At 36.9% G+C, this 20,668-nt stretch overlaps 7 protein-coding genes across 7 annotated transcripts; all 7 read right to left on the reverse strand.

Annotated features, from left to right (window-relative positions):
- Positions 1-773: 773 nt before the first annotated feature.
- TM35_000411280 (putative amino acid transporter PAT2) lies at positions 774-2,258 on the reverse strand (the record flags this gene model as incomplete). Its single annotated transcript, XM_029029836.1, has 1 exon — positions 774-2,258. One exon carries the CDS (start codon positions 2,256-2,258, stop codon positions 774-776), a length of 1,485 nt encoding a protein of 494 aa, XP_028878824.1.
- A 1,308-nt stretch (positions 2,259-3,566) lies between these two features.
- On the reverse strand, positions 3,567-4,994 carry TM35_000411290 (amino acid permease; the record flags this gene model as incomplete). The annotated part of the gene is made up of 1 exon (XM_029029837.1): positions 3,567-4,994. The coding sequence occupies one exon, from the start codon at positions 4,992-4,994 to the stop codon at positions 3,567-3,569; it is 1,428 nt and encodes a 475-aa protein (XP_028878825.1).
- A 1,212-nt stretch (positions 4,995-6,206) lies between these two features.
- On the reverse strand, positions 6,207-7,628 carry TM35_000411300 (amino acid permease; the record flags this gene model as incomplete). Its single annotated transcript, XM_029029838.1, has 1 exon — positions 6,207-7,628. The coding sequence occupies one exon, from the start codon at positions 7,626-7,628 to the stop codon at positions 6,207-6,209; it is 1,422 nt and encodes a 473-aa protein (XP_028878826.1).
- A 523-nt stretch (positions 7,629-8,151) lies between these two features.
- TM35_000411310 (uncharacterized protein) lies at positions 8,152-9,954 on the reverse strand (the record flags this gene model as incomplete). The annotated part of the gene is made up of 1 exon (XM_029029839.1): positions 8,152-9,954. The coding sequence occupies one exon, from the start codon at positions 9,952-9,954 to the stop codon at positions 8,152-8,154; it is 1,803 nt and encodes a 600-aa protein (XP_028878827.1).
- Positions 9,955-10,281: 327 nt separating this feature from the next.
- Positions 10,282-11,595, reverse strand: TM35_000411320 (uncharacterized protein; the record flags this gene model as incomplete). The annotated part of the gene is made up of 1 exon (XM_029029840.1): positions 10,282-11,595. One exon carries the CDS (start codon positions 11,593-11,595, stop codon positions 10,282-10,284), a length of 1,314 nt encoding a protein of 437 aa, XP_028878828.1.
- A 2,010-nt stretch (positions 11,596-13,605) lies between these two features.
- On the reverse strand, positions 13,606-15,939 carry TM35_000411330 (calpain-like cysteine peptidase; the record flags this gene model as incomplete). The annotated part of the gene is made up of 1 exon (XM_029029841.1): positions 13,606-15,939. One exon carries the CDS (start codon positions 15,937-15,939, stop codon positions 13,606-13,608), a length of 2,334 nt encoding a protein of 777 aa, XP_028878829.1.
- Positions 15,940-16,602: 663 nt separating this feature from the next.
- On the reverse strand, positions 16,603-20,286 carry TM35_000411340 (putative calpain-like cysteine peptidase; the record flags this gene model as incomplete). The annotated part of the gene is made up of 1 exon (XM_029029842.1): positions 16,603-20,286. The coding sequence occupies one exon, from the start codon at positions 20,284-20,286 to the stop codon at positions 16,603-16,605; it is 3,684 nt and encodes a 1,227-aa protein (XP_028878830.1).
- Positions 20,287-20,668: the final 382 nt, after the last annotated feature.

Here is a 20,668-nt window from a genome sequence, read left to right on the forward strand (position 1 = left end):
TTGGTTTTAGTAATGATATATATATATATATACTTCTTTTTTTTTAATTTTTGATGGTTGATTTTGTTATAATGGAAACGTACAGATAAACTAAAATGAAAATCTATTAGATCTTATTTTCACAGGAGCTATCACTGGTAAATAAATTCAACAGTAACCTCAGTATCAAGCACCTTCCAGAGCCATACACCAGGAACGCCGCAACAAGAAAAGAAAGAGAAAAGAAAAAGAAAACAGAGAGTTTAAAGTGAACATATAGAAGAGAACATTATTACAGAAATAGTTTAAAAGGATGGTAGAAGTATTAGAGAAAGAGAAATAAATAATTAAAAGAAAAAAACCTGAGAAAACAAAAAAAAGGTCATTACAACAAATTGTGTACACAATCAATCAAGAGAGAAAAATTTATATATAACATCAATACATCGGTCAGAGCCAAATGAAAACTTATAACAGATGGGAAGCACAGAAATATAACTTATTTTGTTATAAAAAAAAAGACATATAAAAAAGATATTATCAAAGAATACATAGAAATGTATGTATATATATGTATATATATGTATATTTATATACATACCACAACAAAGTATTCTCTGAGAAAGGTAGAGGAAAAAAAAAAGAAAGTGAAGAAAAAAAATTGCTTAATAGGCAATGACTTGAAGATATAGCTGTTTTTTTTTATTATTCTTCAATATCAAGTAAAGGTGAAGACTGAAAGCATTATGATACTTATTATATACACACATATATATATATATATATATCCTCCCTTACATGCTGTTCAAGACTTCTCCATATATGGAAGCACCAGTACCAAAGACAATAGCAATGATACCAAAGAAGAGCAGCACGTATGTCCCTATGAAATGTCCCCAGCCAACGGACTGCACATTAAAATTACCACTGTACATAAACATCAGCGCGGGAAACACATAACCAATAGATCCACCACAGAGTGATCCCAACAGTCCAAATACAGTAGTGATGCGTGGAATAAAGAGACCAGCAAGTAAAGATGCAAGGGCCAGTGTACCACATATGAGTGAATTCTTCCACCAGGCAATTGTTTTCACATCTATACCTATAATATGGTATAAAGCATCACGGCAGGGAATCATATGAAGTCCGTATCCAACGCATAGTTTTAGTATAATTCCTGCATAGGCCACACCCATCATTTTATCTTCAATGGGATTGTACATATCCAGAATAGAGTCTGTCACAGTGGGTCCATATTCAAGATAACCAAATAAACCAGCCAAAAAGTACAATACAAAGCAAAGTATTGTACCCAAAAGTGCACTTAACGTCATACGCTTAACAGATGGTTTATATAATTCTTCATAGACCTCAAAGCAATTCACTTGATTGACGTAAGCAAACATGTACACAGAAAGACCTTGAATAGCCAAATTTCCATGCTGAAAGTATACGAGATCATCACGTACACCGTGTGTAAAACCATTTTGTGCGGTGTGTAGAATAATACAGAAAACAAAAAAGACAATAAACATCACGGCAATAGTGGATACAAACCTTAATGAATTAATTTCCTTTGGCAAGCATAAAGGCAACATCACTACAAGCCAGACCGCACTTGTAATTAATCGATTACCAGCAAGTGTTTTTAAAAACTCTGGTGTACTTTCGGCATTATTAAGAAATCCCCGTATGACTCTCAGCATGGAAATAACATACGAGACATCCCCGCCAAAGCACAGTAGCCACATGAGAACAGCCAACACGTAATCGGCCCCACGTCCCAACAGCAATCGTGTGATTTTCTCATAACTCCGCAGCCCCGTCCGTTCGCCAACTTTAGTGAGCAGCACAAATGAGTAGACGACCATGATAGCCACCACCACAAGATAGACTGTACTCATCCCAATACCAGACATTTGAAAGGCAGCGGGAAGGGCCACAATACCAGCACCAAGTGTAGAACTCGCCAAGTTAAAAGAAGATGAGAGAATACCACCATAGGGCATTACGTATTGAATGGCTTTAAGGAATATATTATCTGGATTACGTCGCCGGGCCACTCGCTCTTCACGCTCTTTATCAAGTTGCATAATACGTCTCTGCGCGAGGCACATCTCCTTTTCACAGAGAGATGATCCATCATTGGTGCTGTTTGTCACTGTGTCTATCATACCACTCACGATAGGCTCATTCCTCTGTTGTTGTTGTTCTTCTTGCTGTTGTTGTTGTTGTGGTGGTGATAGGGATAACTCATCTGCAGGGAGGACAGTCATTTCACCTTTTTTTTATTATTACTTATCGTGTGAAAAGAAAAGGAAACAAGTGTTCACAGAAGGAATATGTATATATGTATTGACAAAGAGTATCAAGGCAATACAGTACATCGTGTAATAAGAAAAAGGGAAATTAAAGTCAAGAATAGAAATTAAAAGGATACCAACAAATAAAAGAAAGAATAAATAAGAAACCAAAAGAGTACATTGCAAAATAAGTCATATGCCAATTTAAAGAAAGGAGAAAAGAAACCATCAGTTCATAAAATGTCCCCATGAAGAAATAGATAAATAAAGTATGTGGTAAAGTATATTACCCATTATACATTTGGTTAAAGGCCAATGGTTTTCTACAAGGAAACTTGCGTACAAAGGGAATAAATATCTCTTCAAGAAAAGAGACGTATATAGAATTCCTTGAACTTAAGAACCAGATAACTACAGAAGAAACAGTTATCTATCAATATATATATATATATATATATTTGAGCGCATTGTCCATGTATGTAATCCATATAAGTATCGTGCTCTCTATTTCATATCTCCCTCTTGTGCTAATTAAATAGACTATTAAACTTTCCTATGAAAATATAAAAAGAAGGAAAGAAGGTGCATGAGTCACATTACAATAATCAGCAAAGAGCAGAAGGGAAACAAAAAGACACAAAAAAAAGAAAAGAAACTCTCTCAAGTACAACACTTCCGACAATAAAGAAATAATAGAAAACAGAAGAAACATAATATTTAAAAAAAACATTACCTAAAAAAAGTATTCTTGCTCATAATGATCAACAAACACCAATCTTATCATTAGCGCAGGAGATACAATGATATAAAGACCCAAAACAACAAAAAAAAATAATACAACAAACAAAAAGTTCATAAAAAAATGAGAGAATGGGGAAATGAAATCAATAGTAATAGAAATCAACTAGAAAAAAAAAGCTTAAGTCTGTACCGAAGACAATACAACAACCGGTTACAAGATTTGAAAGGAAAATCAAAAAGAAAACAGAAAAAAGAACTCCCCCAGAGAAGAAGTAAAAAAAAAAAAACAATGTCAGCGAAAATGGAATTAATCTGACCATTGCAAAAACTTCAACTCTGCAAAAGAGAAAAATATATATCAGGGGAAAAAATAGAAGAAGTAAAGTGATAATAATCACACATAGAATTTTACCAGACAAATAAAACAGTTAGACAATCAACACACAAAAAAAGAGAGAGGTAACATACAGAAGGGAAACACACACAGAGTAGGAAAAATAGTAATAATAATAACTCAGAAAAAAACAAAAGTAATCGTATTTAGTGTCTCTGTACTTCACCATAGACGGCTGCGGCTGTACCGAACACGACAGCAATCACTCCAACAATTAACAAGAAGTAAGTGGCAAAGTAGTTAAAGAAACCAACAGACTGCAGTGACCAATGCCCACTGTACATGTATAGTAATGCTGGAATGATAAAGGCCATAAAACCACCACAGAATCCACCGACCAGTCCAAACACAACATTCACATTAGGAATGAAAAAACCGGCCACAAGTGAACAGGTAGCCATGAAGGTACAAATCATCGCATTCTTCCACCATGCAAGTTTTTTAACGTCAATGTGGAGAAAGTGATAGACAGCATCTCGTACGGGAATCATATGTAAACCATATCCAACACAGAGTTTCCATATAATGCCAGCATAAGCCACAGCCATCATTTTATCTTCAATTGGATTATATTGCTTCAGTACAGATCCCGTAACGGCTGGTCCAAAGTCCAAATAGCCAAATAGTCCAGCGCTGAAGTATAGACAGAAACCAAGAAACACACCAACTGCCGCACTCTTTGTTAATCGGTTTACACCCGGTTTGTACATTTCTTCATAGACTTCATAGCAATTCATTTGAGAAATAAAGGCAAAAGTGAATATAGAAAGTCCTTCAATCCCTGCATTTCCAGTTTGAAAGTACACCAGATCTTTCCGTGGACCATGAGCCAGGCCATTACGTGCTGAGTGAATCACCATACAAATAACAAAGAAAACAATGCATAGTACTGCAATAACAGACAAATGCCGTAGTGAGTTCACTTCTTTAGGAAGACACGGTGGCAGCATAGCCACAAGCCATACAGCTGCAGTGAGAACTCGTCGTCCAGATGTAGTTTTTAAGTACGCAGGAGCATCCGAGTTGTTAACAAAAGCACCAATGAGATCCCCCATAGAGATAACATACGATACTTCCGCACCAAAGCTTAGTAAAAGCATCACAAAGGCAAGAAAGTATCCAGCAAAGCGACCAAGAATCATCGCCGTAACTTGTTCATAGTTGCGTAATCCAGTACGTTTACCGGCAATGCCCATCATACGGAAGGAATAAATCGTCAACAGACCAACCATGACAAGGTAAATAATAGCCATTGCCAATCCAGAAGTATTAAATGCATAGGGTAAGGCTATTATACCAGAGCCAAGGGATGAACTGGCAAGATTAAACCCAGATGATACAATCCCACCATAAGGAATAATACGATGAAGTGCCCTTTTAATGGGATTACTTGGTTGACGACGTTTCGCAACTCGCTCGGCTCTTTCTTCATCCAGTTGGGCAATACGGAGTTTGGCCAAATCAACGGGTTCCTTTGTGCATTCATCATAGTCTTGAAGATCTTCCGAAAGTTCCTCATCAACGTCATATTCACCGTACACCATTTCGTCTTCAACTGGTTGATTTCTGTTCATTTTAGAGAAGTTACGTTGCTTAGTGTGTGTTTGTGTGCGTGTGTTTCGCAGAAAATCTACACAGGAATCATGTAAAAAGAGAGAAGAATATCATGAGAGACAGAGACAGAGAGAGAAAGAAAGGAGTAACAAATAAGAGAAGCATAAAAGAGATTTCAATTGACAAAGAAAATAAACAAACCATGTCCATAATTGAATTACTGAAGAACAATTAGAGAGAAAGTGATATTTTATCACAGTTGAAGAAATACAAGGCATAGTATAAAATAATACGTGTCTCTCTCTCCCTCTCTGAGGAGCGTATAATTAACAAAGAAATAGTTATATTACAGAATTCTTCCATGTATGCCAAATCACACATCATTTTACTGCAGTGGGACTCATCCAAACTTATTCAAGAAAACACCTGCTGCCATGTTCTGTATTCAATACCTAGGTAAGTAAGTATATGTGTATGTGTACGTATGTGTGTGTATCCATCCATCCATCTATAAACTACTATTATCTCCAATAGGGTACCTTAGTTTATAGGAAATTAAATGCCTTTTTTTGATACTCTACATCAGTATATCTATAGCTATGGACCGTTATAAGAAAAAGAGATCAAATACAGAAAGAGATGGGAATAATTAGAGATTCCAACAAGGAAACTAAACAGTTTATAAAGGTATATGGAAATAAAATAATAAAAGAGACAAAGCAATCAGCTAATTACAAGAAAAAATTATCATTCTTGATAATAATAGTAGTAAAAAGGGGAAAAAAAGATACGCTCATTAAAAATGAGTGAATGGCTTAATAGTCCCACCAAAAAAAAGACATTAAAATTGCACGATTCACCAAAGCCCACGAGGGAGCACTGAAATCAGCAATACAAAAAAAAAATCAGAATTGAAAAACAAAAGAAAAAAAATGAGAAAAAAAGACATTCATTGTGAAGGTACGTGAAATACAATAATCAGCACCACGAATTATTTACTGTTCACAAAAAAACGAGCCTCACCATAAGGAACAATACAAAAAGTATTGAACCAAAATAGATACCCTCAACAATGAAGTAAAAAAAAAAAAGAAAAGAAAATAACATTTGAAGCTGTAAAAAAAAAGTTCTACAACAAAACAGCAGAAGATATTCATGAGGAAGCGGAAGTAATCATATTAATATAAATTGATATAAGTTATAAAAACAAAAAGAAAAAGGGAATGGAACATTTAGTGTCTCTGTACTTCACCATAGACGGAAGCCGCTGTGCCGAAAACGACAGCAATGACTCCAACAATTAACAAGAAGTAAGTGGCAAAGTAGTGAAAGAAGCCAACAGACTGCAGTGACCAGTTGCCAGTGTACATGAACAGCAATGATGGAAAAATAAAGCCAATAAATCCACCGGAAAGGCCACCAACAAGTCCAAAAACAACATTCACATTAGGAATGAAAAAACCGGCCACAAGTGAACATCCAGCCATAAAACCACAAATCATCGCATTTTTCCACCATGCAATCGTTTTCACATCAATACGGCATACATGGTAAACAGCATCTCGTACAGGAATCATATGTAAACCATATCCAACACAGAGCTTTAGTATAATACCAGCATAAGCCACAGCCATCATTTTATCTTCAATTGGATTATATTGCTTCAGTACAGATCCCGTAACGGCTGGTCCAAAGTCCAAATAGCCAAATAGTCCAGCGCTGAAGTATAGAATGAAACAGAGAAACACACCAACTCCGGCACTCTTCGTCAGTCTTCTTACACCAGGTTTGTACATTTCTTCATAGACTTCATAGCAATTTAGCTGACAAATAAAGGCAAAAATAAATATAGAAAGTCCTTCTATTGCTGGATTTCCAGTCTGAAAGTACACCAAGTCTTTCCGTAAACCATTGACAAAACCGAAACGAGCGCAATGAACCACAATGCAAATGACAAAAAATACAATGAAAAATACCGCAACGAAAGATAAATGCCGTAGTGAGTTAATCTCTTTAGGGAGACAGAGAGGTAGCATACCCACAGCCCAGACACAGGTACTCAGTACACGAATACCAGATGTAGATTTCCAGTAATCAGGGGCATCGGAGTTCCTTACAAAAGCAGCAATAAGATCCCCAAGAGATATAACGTATGAGATTTCCGCACCAAAGCTAAGAAGCCAAAGCAGGAATGCCAAGAGATATCCAGCAAAACGACCAAGTATTGCTTGGGTAACTTGTTCATAGTTGCGTAATCCAGTACGTTTACCGGCAATGGCAAGGAGGGTAAAAGAATAAACCGTCAAAAGACCAATTACCACAAGGTAAATAATAGCCATTACCAATCCAGAAGTATTAAATGCATAGGGTAAGGCTATTATACCGGCACCAAGGGATGAACTGGCAAGATTAAACCCAGATGATACAATCCCACCATAAGGAATAATACGATGAAGTGCTTTTTTAATGGGATTACTTGGTTGACGACGTTTTGCGACTCGTTCTGCTCTTTCCTCATCAAGGATTTGAATGCGTGACTTTGAAATATCAATGGGTTCCTTTCTGAGTACTTCAACCTGATCAATCTCTTCCATGAGTTCAACGCCGTCATCCTCTGGATTGTCAATCATGGCAATATTAGGGTTATTCGTCATTGTAGTTGAGAGAGATATACTGGTATTTTATATATCTGCAGCGAAAAAGAAACTATTACCAATATATGTATATATATAGGAGAATAGAAGAAGAAAAAGAAAAAGAAGAGAGTAATATTAGTACAAAAAGGGAAAAAAAGAAATGTTAATGAAATAAAATCCAAAGATGAAATACTCATAGTATTTTAGAAGATAAATAAAAACAAAGTGAAAAAAAAGAGAAAAAGTAGACATTGAACAGGTTCCTTGATAAAATAATAATAGCTATAAATGGAAAAAAAGAAAGAAAACAAATAGTGTTTGAACATCACCATCTATGTATGGCATGTTTCTTTTAGACATCATAAAGAGTATTATAGGCATAGAATAAATAATAATTAAAAAAAAAACACACACACACACGCGTACATAAAGAAATACACAGAACTTTCTTTTTCTTTTTTTACAGTTCTTTGGTTGTTGGTGTGGAATTTCACTGACGATGGTATTACAACAAAGTTCGATAGGATGCTCCATTTGGTTACTATACTCTAGTTCCTACTGGAGATGTAATTCCAAAATGAGACATATTGTAAGGGTCTAATAATCTCTCTGCTGCGCGAATGGCCTCCAACTCTTGTTCATATTCCAAACGCATTTCAGCAAGTGTTCTCACCCGCTTCGTTGAGGAGACTGATGGAGACAATAAAGACCGACGTGAAACAAATAATGAGACTTCTTTTAACATGGAAGGTCTCTTTATTATTGGAGAAACCTCACGTAAATCCTGAGATAATGGTGGAGGTGGTAACAGATTATCCATAGTATTCTTACTCTGTGTACGGGGAATAGAAAATACAAGCTGTGAGGACTGTTTTTCTGGCAACATAATAAAGTTCATCCTCTTATTCTTATTCTTATTCTTCTTTTTCTGTAGATCGTGTTCCACTTGATTGGGTGATTTATATATAGAAAAAGATGGGTCAGAATAACTTTGTCCCCTTTCTGTAGACAAATGCTGAGAGGGATCTAATACATCCACGACTGCTTCTTTCAATAGATTTCGAAGTCGTTGAACTTCTTCATTTAGTTCTGCTAATTCCTTCTGCTGATCTTCTACAATACGACGATACTTTTCAGCTTCATCTTTTGCTGAATTTGATGATTCCAAAAAAGAATTTAACGGCACTTCATAGGCCATATTAGTTACTTCTTCTGTAACATTTCCTTTTTTCTCTTTTTCTTCTTCTTCCTCTTCTTTCTCATGATGGACCAGACACTCTGCATTAACTGTGGAATTCTCACCATCGCGATTAACAGTGTCTTGTACAGAGTTACTCTTCACTTCATCCTGTAATGGCAATGGATGCTGGACATCTATTCCCGATTCATCCTTCCCCTCTTTAATCTCATATTGTTTCTTTTCCTCTTTTTCTTCTTGTTGTTTTTGTTGTTCGGATACTTCCGCATTGTTGTATTCAAAGAGTTGAGAGTTTGTGTTGTGTGCGGGCAACTCGAGCATAGGATCTGGCCCAAGTGTGTTGGCTATCAACTGCAGAAACTCATCTTCCTCACCGTAGTGATCAGCGAGTTCACTCTCCGCAGAAGACACCTTCTCTGGGGCATAAGAATTGTATAAACCCTCAAGCCGGCGAATAAAATAGGCCCATATCTCATCTTCGCTTGGATCCACACCGTAGGCCTCCCGCAAAAAGTCAAAAAGTTCCTCTTCCTTCCCTACATACTTCTGCAGACACTCTTCCAGTGTGTGTAGTTGATGCGGGGCACGAACTCCAAGAAAACCACTTAACCGTCGTCTGAAGGAATGCAGCCTCACATTCTCTGCAGTTGTATTGATAGTATTATTCTCATTTTCATATACAGCAGCAGCAGCAGCAGAAGAAGAAGAAGGAATAGTAGTTTCAGTGTTTACAGCCTCTATTGTTGGATTTATTTCCTCAGGAGATTTTTCATTTAAACCACTCCTTTCAGCAGAGGTATGATGATCACATGGTGTTATTGCTGCAGGATCATTACTATCAAGTGGCTCAGGTCCATAACGTTTCACCAACTCCTCAATGAGTTCTTCTTTACTTTTCGTCCACTTGGAGAGAATGGTTGGCACTGTACTCACCTTCGTAGGATTGTAGTACCCGTAAAAACGTTCCAGACGCTTCTTGAATTCCACATCTTCTTTTTCTTTTTCTTCTTTTTCTTCTTGTTGGGCAACTTTTTCTTTTTTAGGACGCTTAGCAACAGGAGGGTTAGCAGGAGTATTGGAAGGAGTTTTATTATCTTTCGGCTTTGCAGTATTTTCTGCCTTGTTCTTTGATGATGAACCTCCCATATGTCTCTCTTGGTAAAAAATAAGTATATAAATAAAAAACGTTAACTTTTCGTTACTTACGTCTATCTATACTTTGCAAAAAAAAAAAGGAAAAGAAATGAACACAAGGTGATAAAATGTCTGTTGGTTATACACAGTAATAGTATAGGAAGAGAAAGAGAAAGAGAAAGGGAGAGGGAGCGGGATCAACAGAAAGAAACGAACAAAAAAAAACAATTCAATAAATAAAGCAAAAAATATACCTACTTATTTGTTTTTGTATACTTTGCTTTTATTGACTCACCAAAGAAGTAAACTCAAAAAATAATATATATTTGCCATCTTATTTTATTTCTTCATACTTGTGTTAATAGGCTTCCGCTGCATCCACGTGAGACGCTCCGCCTCTGTGAGTTTTTCCTGACGCCATAATAGCAGCAACTCCCGCGGTACTTCAACTACAGCAGATGTGAGAGGATCTTGAATATTCTCACGCGAGACAGCAATATCATTACTAATATCTTTACTATTATCATTACTAGTATCATTATTATTATTAGTAGTAGTAGTAGTATCATTATTAGGAGAAGAAGAAGAATTTTTCACTGTCTTCTCTGTTACAAAGAAAGGGTATTTAGCATTAGAGTGAAAGAATGCCTTTAGTCTGCGAGATGCGTCCAACTGCTGCTCTTGTGAAAGATTCCACTCGGCGTAAAAGTATGAAATAAAATCTTTTGCTGATGTGTACATCCAATCTTTCATCTCTGTTGGTGGAAACGTGTTTTCTTCTTTTGTTTCCGTAGTTGTAGAGATAAGGGAAGCAGGAGTAGCATCACGAGATGGAGTAGATAAATCTACCGTTATTGACTGTACTAGGTCCTCTTGAATATTATTATTATTATTATTATTATTATTATTATTATTATTATTATTATTATTATTTTCACCATTTTCATTATTGGAAAGAGAAACAGCAGAGGGAACTAAAGGCTCAGGACCATAACGTCTAACAAGAGCTGCCATCATCTTTTCTTCTTTTCCTGCATACCTGCGAAGTATACGTTTAATGTGTGGGACTTTCTCAGGTTCATATACGCTAAAAAAAGAAGATAAACGCTTTTCATAATTATTCTCCTCATTATCTATAGAGATATGAGAAGGAGGTTCATTTACTACAGGATGATGAATATATTCACTGTATTTCTTTTTAAGTGTCTTAATGAGTAAAGTTTCTTTTCCTTTGTATTTTTCAAGAAGACGATCTATCATTGCAACTTTAGACGGGTCGTACTGCTTTAATAACTTTAGTAACTCTTCATGATAATCATTACGGCTGACTGAAGTTACTTTGGAAGTATTTTGCAAAGGTTTAGATGTAGACAAAGAAGAAGAAGAAGATTTGGTAACTAATGGTTGAGGCTCAGGGCCGTATTTATCTACCATAGCTTGAAGTAATTGGACTTCCTTCCCTGCATACTTCTCCAGCAGTGAATCAACATTTGCCAATTTGGACTCATCATAATATTTGTAGAAGGCTAATAGTCTATCACGATACGTAGATGTATTCACTGTTGTATCTAATGTGTGATTCTCCTCATCCTTCACATTATCTTGAGATTGTAGAGGGGATGCTTCTCTTAGAGAGACCTGTTTTCGCCGCATTGACTTTTATACGTAATCATATATATATATATATATATATATATATATATATATATTTATAAACCTAGTCAAAAGGTTTCTATCTATCTCCTTATTATATGTGTATGGGTGAACACACGTCTAACTGTGGTTAACAAAAAAAAAGAGAAGAAAGATGGAAGAAATGATAATAAAAACAAATGCCAATTATATAAACTTTAAATGAACATAACTCCTTCTGTATATGTGTATATAAAGTATACAGAAAGTATACCAATATATGTTCATATGCAGTCTTCTATAAAGACATAACAAGAGAAATATTATTACCGCAGAGATGAGTGCTGCTCACTAAATGAAAACTAAACCAAAGAAAAAAAGAAACAAAAAAAACAAAAAAAAAAAAACTGGAACACCGTTAGAAACGGGTAACCAGCAAAAATAAACTCCCATTGATAAACAATAAACCTAAATCATCTCAAAGGAAGAACGTGGAGTTCTGGTTATCAGAAGAAAATAAATGGTATTCAGTTTTAACTCTAAATCATTAAGTTTCCTTCATCCTTCTTCCTGTTTTTTTTTTCTTGTTTTGTTTAATGAGTAATTGTTTACCATTTGGATTAGTGGTACTTCTTCACTTGACAACAAAGTCGATGACGACAAACACACGTGAGTCATCTGCGAAAAGTAATCTAAACACTTTGAAGCAATATGAATACGTATTTAGTGGACATCGCTTACAAGTGAAATAAATACACACACACACACACACGCAGAGAACGAATACAAATAAAAAAAAAACGACACAGTAGAGAAAACATAAACAATGTGAAAAAAAAAGAAAGATATAAATAAAGTGTTATAATTGTCTTGTTTTTTATTTTATTTTCATTTCATTGTCTCTTTGTTTTCAACTTCAGTACCCCCACACCTCCATCACCCTCAATGGCAAACATATATATATATACCTCCGAAGGTGTATACTAATTCAATTGCGGCGTCATTATATCCACTTGTACACTTAAGGGATGTAAAGTAGAGAAAAGGTTTATACATATATATATATATATATATATATAAACAGAACGAAAGACAAAAGAGAGAGAGAGGAACGTCAAAAATAAAATGAATAAATATGAACGAAGGAATAATAAAGGGCCCATATTTGCAGCATCGAAGTAGAGAAAAGAAAGCACACACGTGCAAAAACAACATATGTACTCTCCCTTTCATAAACTTCTATTCTTTTTATTCTTTGGCTTTTTTATTATTATTTTCATTACTATTTTTCTTTTTTTTTTTACTTTTCACTACACATGAGCAAAATAGTCTCATGATATAGAACCTTTTTTTCAGATTACGTGTATATGGATAAATACAGCCATTACATCACTAATAAATTGTGAAGTCAAGCGTAACCAATATAACACGTCATTTTTGTTTTTTGTTTTTTTGTTTGGAGTAAAAAACGTGAATAAAAGGAAACAAACATACACAAATCAAAAAAAAAAGAAAAAAGAAAAAAATCTAGCACAATGAAACCACTATATAATCAGGGATAAAAGAAAAAGTAAAACAATCATAGATACTAGATAAGTAAAATAAAGAATTGGGAAAAAAAAATCCAAAAATAAATAATTTCTACACCACCAAAAAAAAAAAAAAAACACAGATACAAATGCCCTTATATGCACATAGAAAGAAAGTGTATTTTGAGATGAACACATTTCTTTACTTTGGTACTTATTGAACTCTACTGTTATTTCATTTGCTAGTTTACCTTCTACACCCTTACGTTTATCCTTTAGAGCCATCCCGTTCAAACTGAAGGATAGCGTGGGTACTGAAATTTGTGTTTTTCTTGTTTGGTTGTTTCTCTTTGATTTTATTCATCTTTCCTTCATTTTCTGCTTACTTTCCACACATCTTCATATTCTCCACATTTCAATGGTATTCCACAGTGTGGTTTTATTTTCACTCCTCCATTTTAGTATCGATAGAGTGGTGTAGTTTTCTTTTCTTTTTTTTCTTCTATTCCTCATAGAGACCAAATTCCCGTAGACGTTCATCCTTTAATTCTGTCCCCATGCTCTCTGTGGGTTGACGTGGGTTGCGTATTTGGTACTCTGTAGAGATATCCTTTGTCATGTCCTTTACAGAAAAACTTGGCATATTTTGGAATAGTTTGCAGCTCTTATCAATTGTCTTAAACTCCACCTTAATACCATTACCAACGTAGGTGTCGAGTAGGAGTCCAATAACGTAGGGCATGGAAATACCGGAGTCGTGAACCCGTGGGACGACAAAGTATGGATTTCCTTCTGGTTCAAACGTGTACCGGAGGGCGACATCTCTTGCAAAGTTAAACTTAAGCTGCCGATCTGGCTGTTCGACATCCACATTACTGGTGCAGTCCATCTTTTCATTCTTCCCATTGTGTTTGGAGACGCTGATGAGCATGGCGGCGTACTCCACCTCCGGATCATCCCGCTCGTCCTCCTGCGAGAGGACAATGTACGCGTTGATGGTGTCGGCCACGTTGATCTCCAGCGCGACGGTGGGATGGCCGTCGGTGAATTCCCCCCGCACGCGGTAGTCGTACCAGCCGTTCCTCACGTGGCAGACACCGCCGCCGGCGAATGTGTTGACGACGTCCGGCCACGCCATCCAAAAGGTGCGGTCGGCCTCCGTCGGGTCGCCGCCGTCGGGGAAACACGCGGCCCGCACCGACGGGTACTTCTCCCACCGCTTGTCGCGCTTCCCCCACGCCCCGTCCCACTCCTCGCCGGTCCCCCACGGGTTGCGCAGCTGCACCAGGCAGAGATCGAGGTCCTCCACATACTGCGTCCGCAGCACACAATACCCGCAGTGCAGCTGAAGTCCAAGGGATTTGTACTTCTCCTCAAGCTCCGTCTGCTCCGTAGTCGTCAAGGCAGAGGTAGAGGCAGTGGCGGGATTCGTCTCACTACGGGGAGTGTACAGCATCGTGAGAAAACCCTTCTTATTGTACATAATAAGGCGCTTAAAGAGAGCATCATCACCATTCACAGCATCCGCCCAATCAGGATCAAATCGGGTAATAGGAAATCCAGTGAAATCTTGTAGTGGTTCAAGTGGATCACCACTAGCAATATTGGAATAAGAATGATGAATCTTCGCATAGGCTTTTTCAAGAAGTCCAACCCACATACGACGTAGATCAATAGCACAGCGTGCAAATTCAGGACCTTCATGAAATGCTGGAAGAAAATCATCCAAAAGTACTGGACACCACCAACCATTATAATTGATCGTTACCCAATAAGCCCCAAGGGATCGTTCAATTTTACCATGTGCTGCACTGACAGGATGACGAAAGAGATCGTGTACACGTTTAGGTGATTCAGCAAGACAAGCCATTGCAGAAATAAGGTAACTGTCCCCAAGATCACCTTGAATAACCTGCGATGGTAAAATAGTACGCCGAAAGAGACGTATTTCAGCAAGTTGATCACTTGGAATATAACCATCCGGACGACGCCAAGGAAGAGGACGAAGTTTGTATGGATCCTCATCTGGATTGTAAATAGAATCATCACATGGGCGAAAGTCACAGTCCACATATGGTATTTCCTTCTCTACACAATACTGCAAGACTTGTCCTTCCTCTAGATTATTTACAGAGACACCCAAGTCATCAGCAATGCGAGTTAAAGTCTGTACAATAGCATCATTATCATTGGAAAATATATCCTTCCTTTTATTATCACTTAATGCAACAGCTTTGGCCATACATTTAAAACCATTCACTTTACCAGATATAAGACGCAATGTTTCATGTGGATAGACAACGAGAGAGGCCTCCAATTCCTTATTACTTCTCACAAACATTTCAACCCTTTCACCAGGTTGAAGTTCAGATTTGGATCCAAAGCGAAAACGAACATGCATCTCATACTTTTCAGTATCATTGTAAAAATACCAGGAACCATCTTCTGTAACAATCTTATACAACATACCATTATCAAAGATTGGAGATATTTCTCCTTCCACTGATGGTCCATCAAGTTCATACTTTTGTTGTCGCTTCATGTGTGAAAGGTACTCCACAGTGGTGTCAATGGTGGCATCTTCAAACTCATCACACTCTTCATCGTTCACATATGGTGCTGGCAGATCATGACGAGGTTGAACATACTTTTGTCCACTCTCAGCATCTTTTCGTAACTTACGCATACGTTTAATATCATCAAAGTTTCGCGGTAAAAGGTCTGGAAGAGGTGTTGCCACAGACACAGAACGCAGTTCATCATCATAATCAACTGGTGTTCTGGGTGGAATAGGCATCATATATGCCGTCTCGCTTCCACTGCCGAATGACTGCATTATTATTTTATTTTTCTTTTTTCTTTTTTTTTTTCACTTCAAAAAAATGCACACCAAAGACAGATAATCTCAAGTAAAAATAATAATGGATGTATCTACAATCTTAATGAGAGAAAAATAGTTTCTTTTTGGTCAGTTTCTACCTAATTTCTACTAGTATGAATGAAATAGTTCAATCGTTTAATAAATATATATATATATATATATTTGTTTAGTTGAAGAAGAAATAGAAAAAAGGCAAAAAAAAGAGAAAGCAATGAAATATCACGAAAAAAACAAAAATAGGTGTATCGCTCTAGAAAAACAAAATACATGAGGTTCTAATCTATACGTATACATATGACTTTCTCTGAATAAACAATGGACGCTCAAGGTAGACCAAGAACAAAACAATGAAAAACAAAAACAGATAATCTAAAAAGACATAGGGCATAATATTAAGAGAAAGGGTTGTGGAAGGTTTATAAAATTAAAGTCAAGAAAAAAAAAACCAAAAAAAGAGGGAAAAAGAATTTTTTTTTTGTTTTCTTCGAATGGAAGACTTTCTCAAATAAATTGGTACTTATCTAAAAAAGAAAGATGTATTAAAAACATCAGTTGTTTTCTTATTCTACTTTTCTTTCTTTTATTATTCTAATTAAAATGGCACACAATTGAAAATATTCATTTCTTTATACAGTTTCCCTTGAATGAGGGTGCACCCGTAGTTGCACGCTTCTGATAAGAGGCCGTAGTAGGTGTAAACATTTCAGGTGTTACATTAAATGATAATATATTCTTAAAAACTTCACATGATGAATTAAAATGACAGAAACGTACCTGAACCTCAGATCCCCCAACCTCAGTATCACATATGAGTGAAAGAACAAATGGGGATTCTTTTCGTATGTAGTCTTCATGTACACGTGGAAATACATAAAAAGGGCTATATGCAGGTTCAAAAAAACATCTTAAGGAAATATCTCGTACATTATGATACGTTAATTTTCCACTCAACACTTCCAAATCATTAGAACTTTTACATACAACCGATTGTGTCTTTGTCATGGTCATATATCGAGAAACTAAAAGAAGTATTGCATCATAATTGTTTCCCTCATCATTATTTTTATTTGAATTTTTACGATGATTATCACTATTTCGTAGATTACTCTCTTGAGATAGTGTGAGGAAAGCTTCAACTCTCTTCTTTACTGTTACCTCTAAAACAACATCAGGAATACCATTACGAAAGCAGTTCTTTATACGGTAGTCATGCCAATCCCATAGTGTATAGCAAACACCACCTCCTGCAAAGGTAGTTAATGCCTCAGACCACTCTAACAACATAGTGCCAAGCTGTTCATCATTACAGCTTGAAAAAGAGTCACGCTTTGTCTGTAATAAAGTAGATCCACCTACCATAGAGCTGCTATTCTCAGGTTGTTCAAACCATTTTGACTTCTTCCAAGTTTTTTCGTTGGAACGTTTTCCATATGATCGCCATGTCCATGGATTTTTTAAACGTACCATACGCAAATCTAAATCGTCAAAATAAAGAGTTTCAGTAATGAAATAAACATGACCAGGTAAAAAAAGAGGCATAGATTCTGCAGAACCTATATATCTTAGTGATAATTTTTTAGAGAGATCAACAGAACTTGTTGTCGTTGCTCTTGGTGATGGTGTATAGACCATAATAATAAAATCTCGTTTAACACATCTATTAATATAGTTAAAGAGAGACTTTGACACTTCTGGTTTTTCCACTGATGCTGCCCATAATTCATCTAATAATCTACATGGATAACCTGTAAAATCTGTAAGAACATCTAATGCATCAGCTGTACATAAAGCGGAATAAGATCCAAGTGTCTTAGCATATGCTTTTTCTAAAAATGATACCCACAAACGACGAGGATCTTGAGGACAATGAGCAAATAATGGTTCTTTTAGCGATGCTGGAAAATAGTCATCTAGCAATAATGTTTTCCACCAACCCCCAATACACAATGTCACTCGGTATGCCCCAACAGCACGCTCACGTTTACCAACTTCAAAAGTAACTGGATGTCGAAACATCCAACGAACGTGTTCAGGAAACATAGCTACAGCGGCTATACCAGCAATAACGGTATGATCTTCCAAATTACCTTGACGAACCAAGTGGCAAGAGATATTTTGTCGAAATAAACGTACTTGACTTAATTCGGTAACTGGAAGGTAATCAAGAGGTCTTCGCCATGTAAGAGGAGGAATTTTAAATATATCTATTCCAGGACGAAAAAGTGAAAAGGCAGATGGACGAAAGTCTAAATCTGTAAAAGGTAAGTTATTACTCATACAACACCTTAAAAAAGATTTTTGATCCCTTGCAGGAGACCACTCTCCCATTGCTGCGCGAACCTTTTCTATGGCAGAAGCAACTTCTGTCATGGTTTCTTTTACAGATGGAGCTATGAAATCTACTGGTGGGAATACTCCTTTTGCTCGCACCCGTGGAAGTACAGAAATACCTTTTATAAGAAACATGGTATCTTCTGGTAAGACTGCCAATGTAATCTCTGTTTCACCATTATCCATTGGAGAGAGGACAGCTTTCTCGTTAATAACCTCATTACCAACTAAGCGAACTGGCACACGTATCACCATAACATACTGAAGAGTATCATTAAAAAAAAAGTATTCACCCTTATCGGTTAATATCTTATACAGCATACCAGTTTTAAACACAGTTGACGTTTTTCCTTGCTTTGTTGGGGTAGCAAAAGAATACTTCCCTCGTAAAAGATTTACCGGAAATGGATAATTCTTAATATTATAATCATCAAATTCATCTTCAATATTATCTTCATCATCAAGTAAATGTTGGTCTTTGATAGTTTCACCCTTATCATTGTTCTTTTTGCTATTCTCTTTAATCTTTTTAAGTACTGAATCGCATGCATTCATAATTGCAGAAGACCTAGGGTCTTGACTATACGTGGAAGCATAATCATGAATAAGTAGCAATAATTCTGGGTCAGTAATATTACTAACAACTTTTACAAGATGTTCAGAAGAAGTAGAACGATAGGGAGCAATTAAATTATTTTGAGCCCCACTAGATGCTGAGCTGTTTACATTCACTGTTTCATTTCTCTTTGATGGCATGTTTTTTATTGTTACTGACGTCTTAGGCAAATTCGTTTTGGGATACGTCTTCTGGCTAGGTTTTCTATTTACAGAGTGTTCAACGTCTTCATTTTTATTTTCTTTTGATACAATAATAGGCTGAGATGCTAATGATTTTACCTCTTTCTTTAACATGGTATGAGTAGACGAAGGTATATTTGTTGTATTCTTTGCAGTATTTTCTTGAGACTCTACGAAAGTGGTCACCAGAATTTTACCATGAATAGATTTCTCACTTCCACTTAAAACGTTACTATGCGGTGATGCTACATTAGACCCAAAGGATTTCAGGTGAGATACCGTATTCTCCATATCAACCTTTTCGTCATTGGTTACCTGTTTCGCTGGATTAGTCATATCGGCAGTGGAAAATGTAGTCACAGAGCGTCGCTTAGGTTGCATTCTCGATAAAGATGCGCGTCGTAATGGTTTATTTGTCAATGGTAAAAACGGATTCCTCCCCACATCATTGGACCCCTTTTCTCCATCTGAATCTTTTGCAACTGTTCCTGAATTATGAACAGATATACTTTTTGAAGCACTATCTGATAGAAGTGGAAGACCTTTTTTGGTAGTAGTTTCACCACCTTCCCCTGAATGTTGAGTGGTAGTCGTTGCTTGTGTTGTTTCTCTAACAGTTTTCTTGCTATCTTTCTCTTCATGAGTTGGAAATAATGGTTTAGGTGTTACTCTTATATTCGGAAAGATATTTTGGGTTTGTGATGGATTTCCATCTTCTGTTGTCTGAAAAGTTCCGATTTCTCTTGTTGACTGTGCCCGCCCGTGTCCCGGACCCCTTGCACCCGACGAACTGGGTGTAGGCTCGTGCCGCGGTATATCATTAATCGCCGCCTGTCCACCGGATTGTTGTCGACTGTTCACAGCCGTGCCAACGCCTGCAGCAGCCGTTGCTGTTGTCACTGTTCTCATCGCCGTTGATGCTGCTCTTGTTGGAGTTGGTGTTGTTTGTGGTACTGAACCTCGTGGACGATATGGGGAGAGCGGGGTGGCGCCTGTGGCGGAGGAGAGGCCCACGGAGTGATCGCCGTACGGCGGGTGGGAGTACTCCGAGAAGGGAATGGACGGGATACTCGAGAGACCAAACGCCGACCACTCACCGGCGAAGAACGGCAGCGGAACGCTTTCACTGTCTTCCGATGAGAGAGATACCGTCACGTGTGGGAGACGCCGCATGAAACACCACACTAATGAGAGAGGCCACAAAACACACACACACACAAAGATAGAGAATTCGTGTGAGTGTGTGTCTGTAGAGTGAAATAAAAAGAAAAAGGGTAGAAAAAACAAGTGGGAATGCGAAACCTATTTTATACCCTAGGTATATGCCAATGAATTCAAATATATCTAAATATATATTATGAGAAAGACGAAGGAAGCTATTAAGTCTTCCCTTTCCTTCCTTTTGAGAGGTTATATACACACAGATACCTGCTTGTGACGGGAAACTGAAAAGAGAAGAAAAAGAACGAAAAAAAAACACAGTTCATAATAAAACACACAGTAACAGCAGTAGCAGTTGACTACACCACCAACACAGACAAAACACACACACACA

This window comes from Trypanosoma theileri, assembly GCF_002087225.1.
Source record: "Trypanosoma theileri isolate Edinburgh chromosome Unknown TM35_Tth_41_V1, whole genome shotgun sequence".
NCBI lineage: Eukaryota > Euglenozoa > Kinetoplastea > Trypanosomatida > Trypanosomatidae > Trypanosoma > Trypanosoma theileri.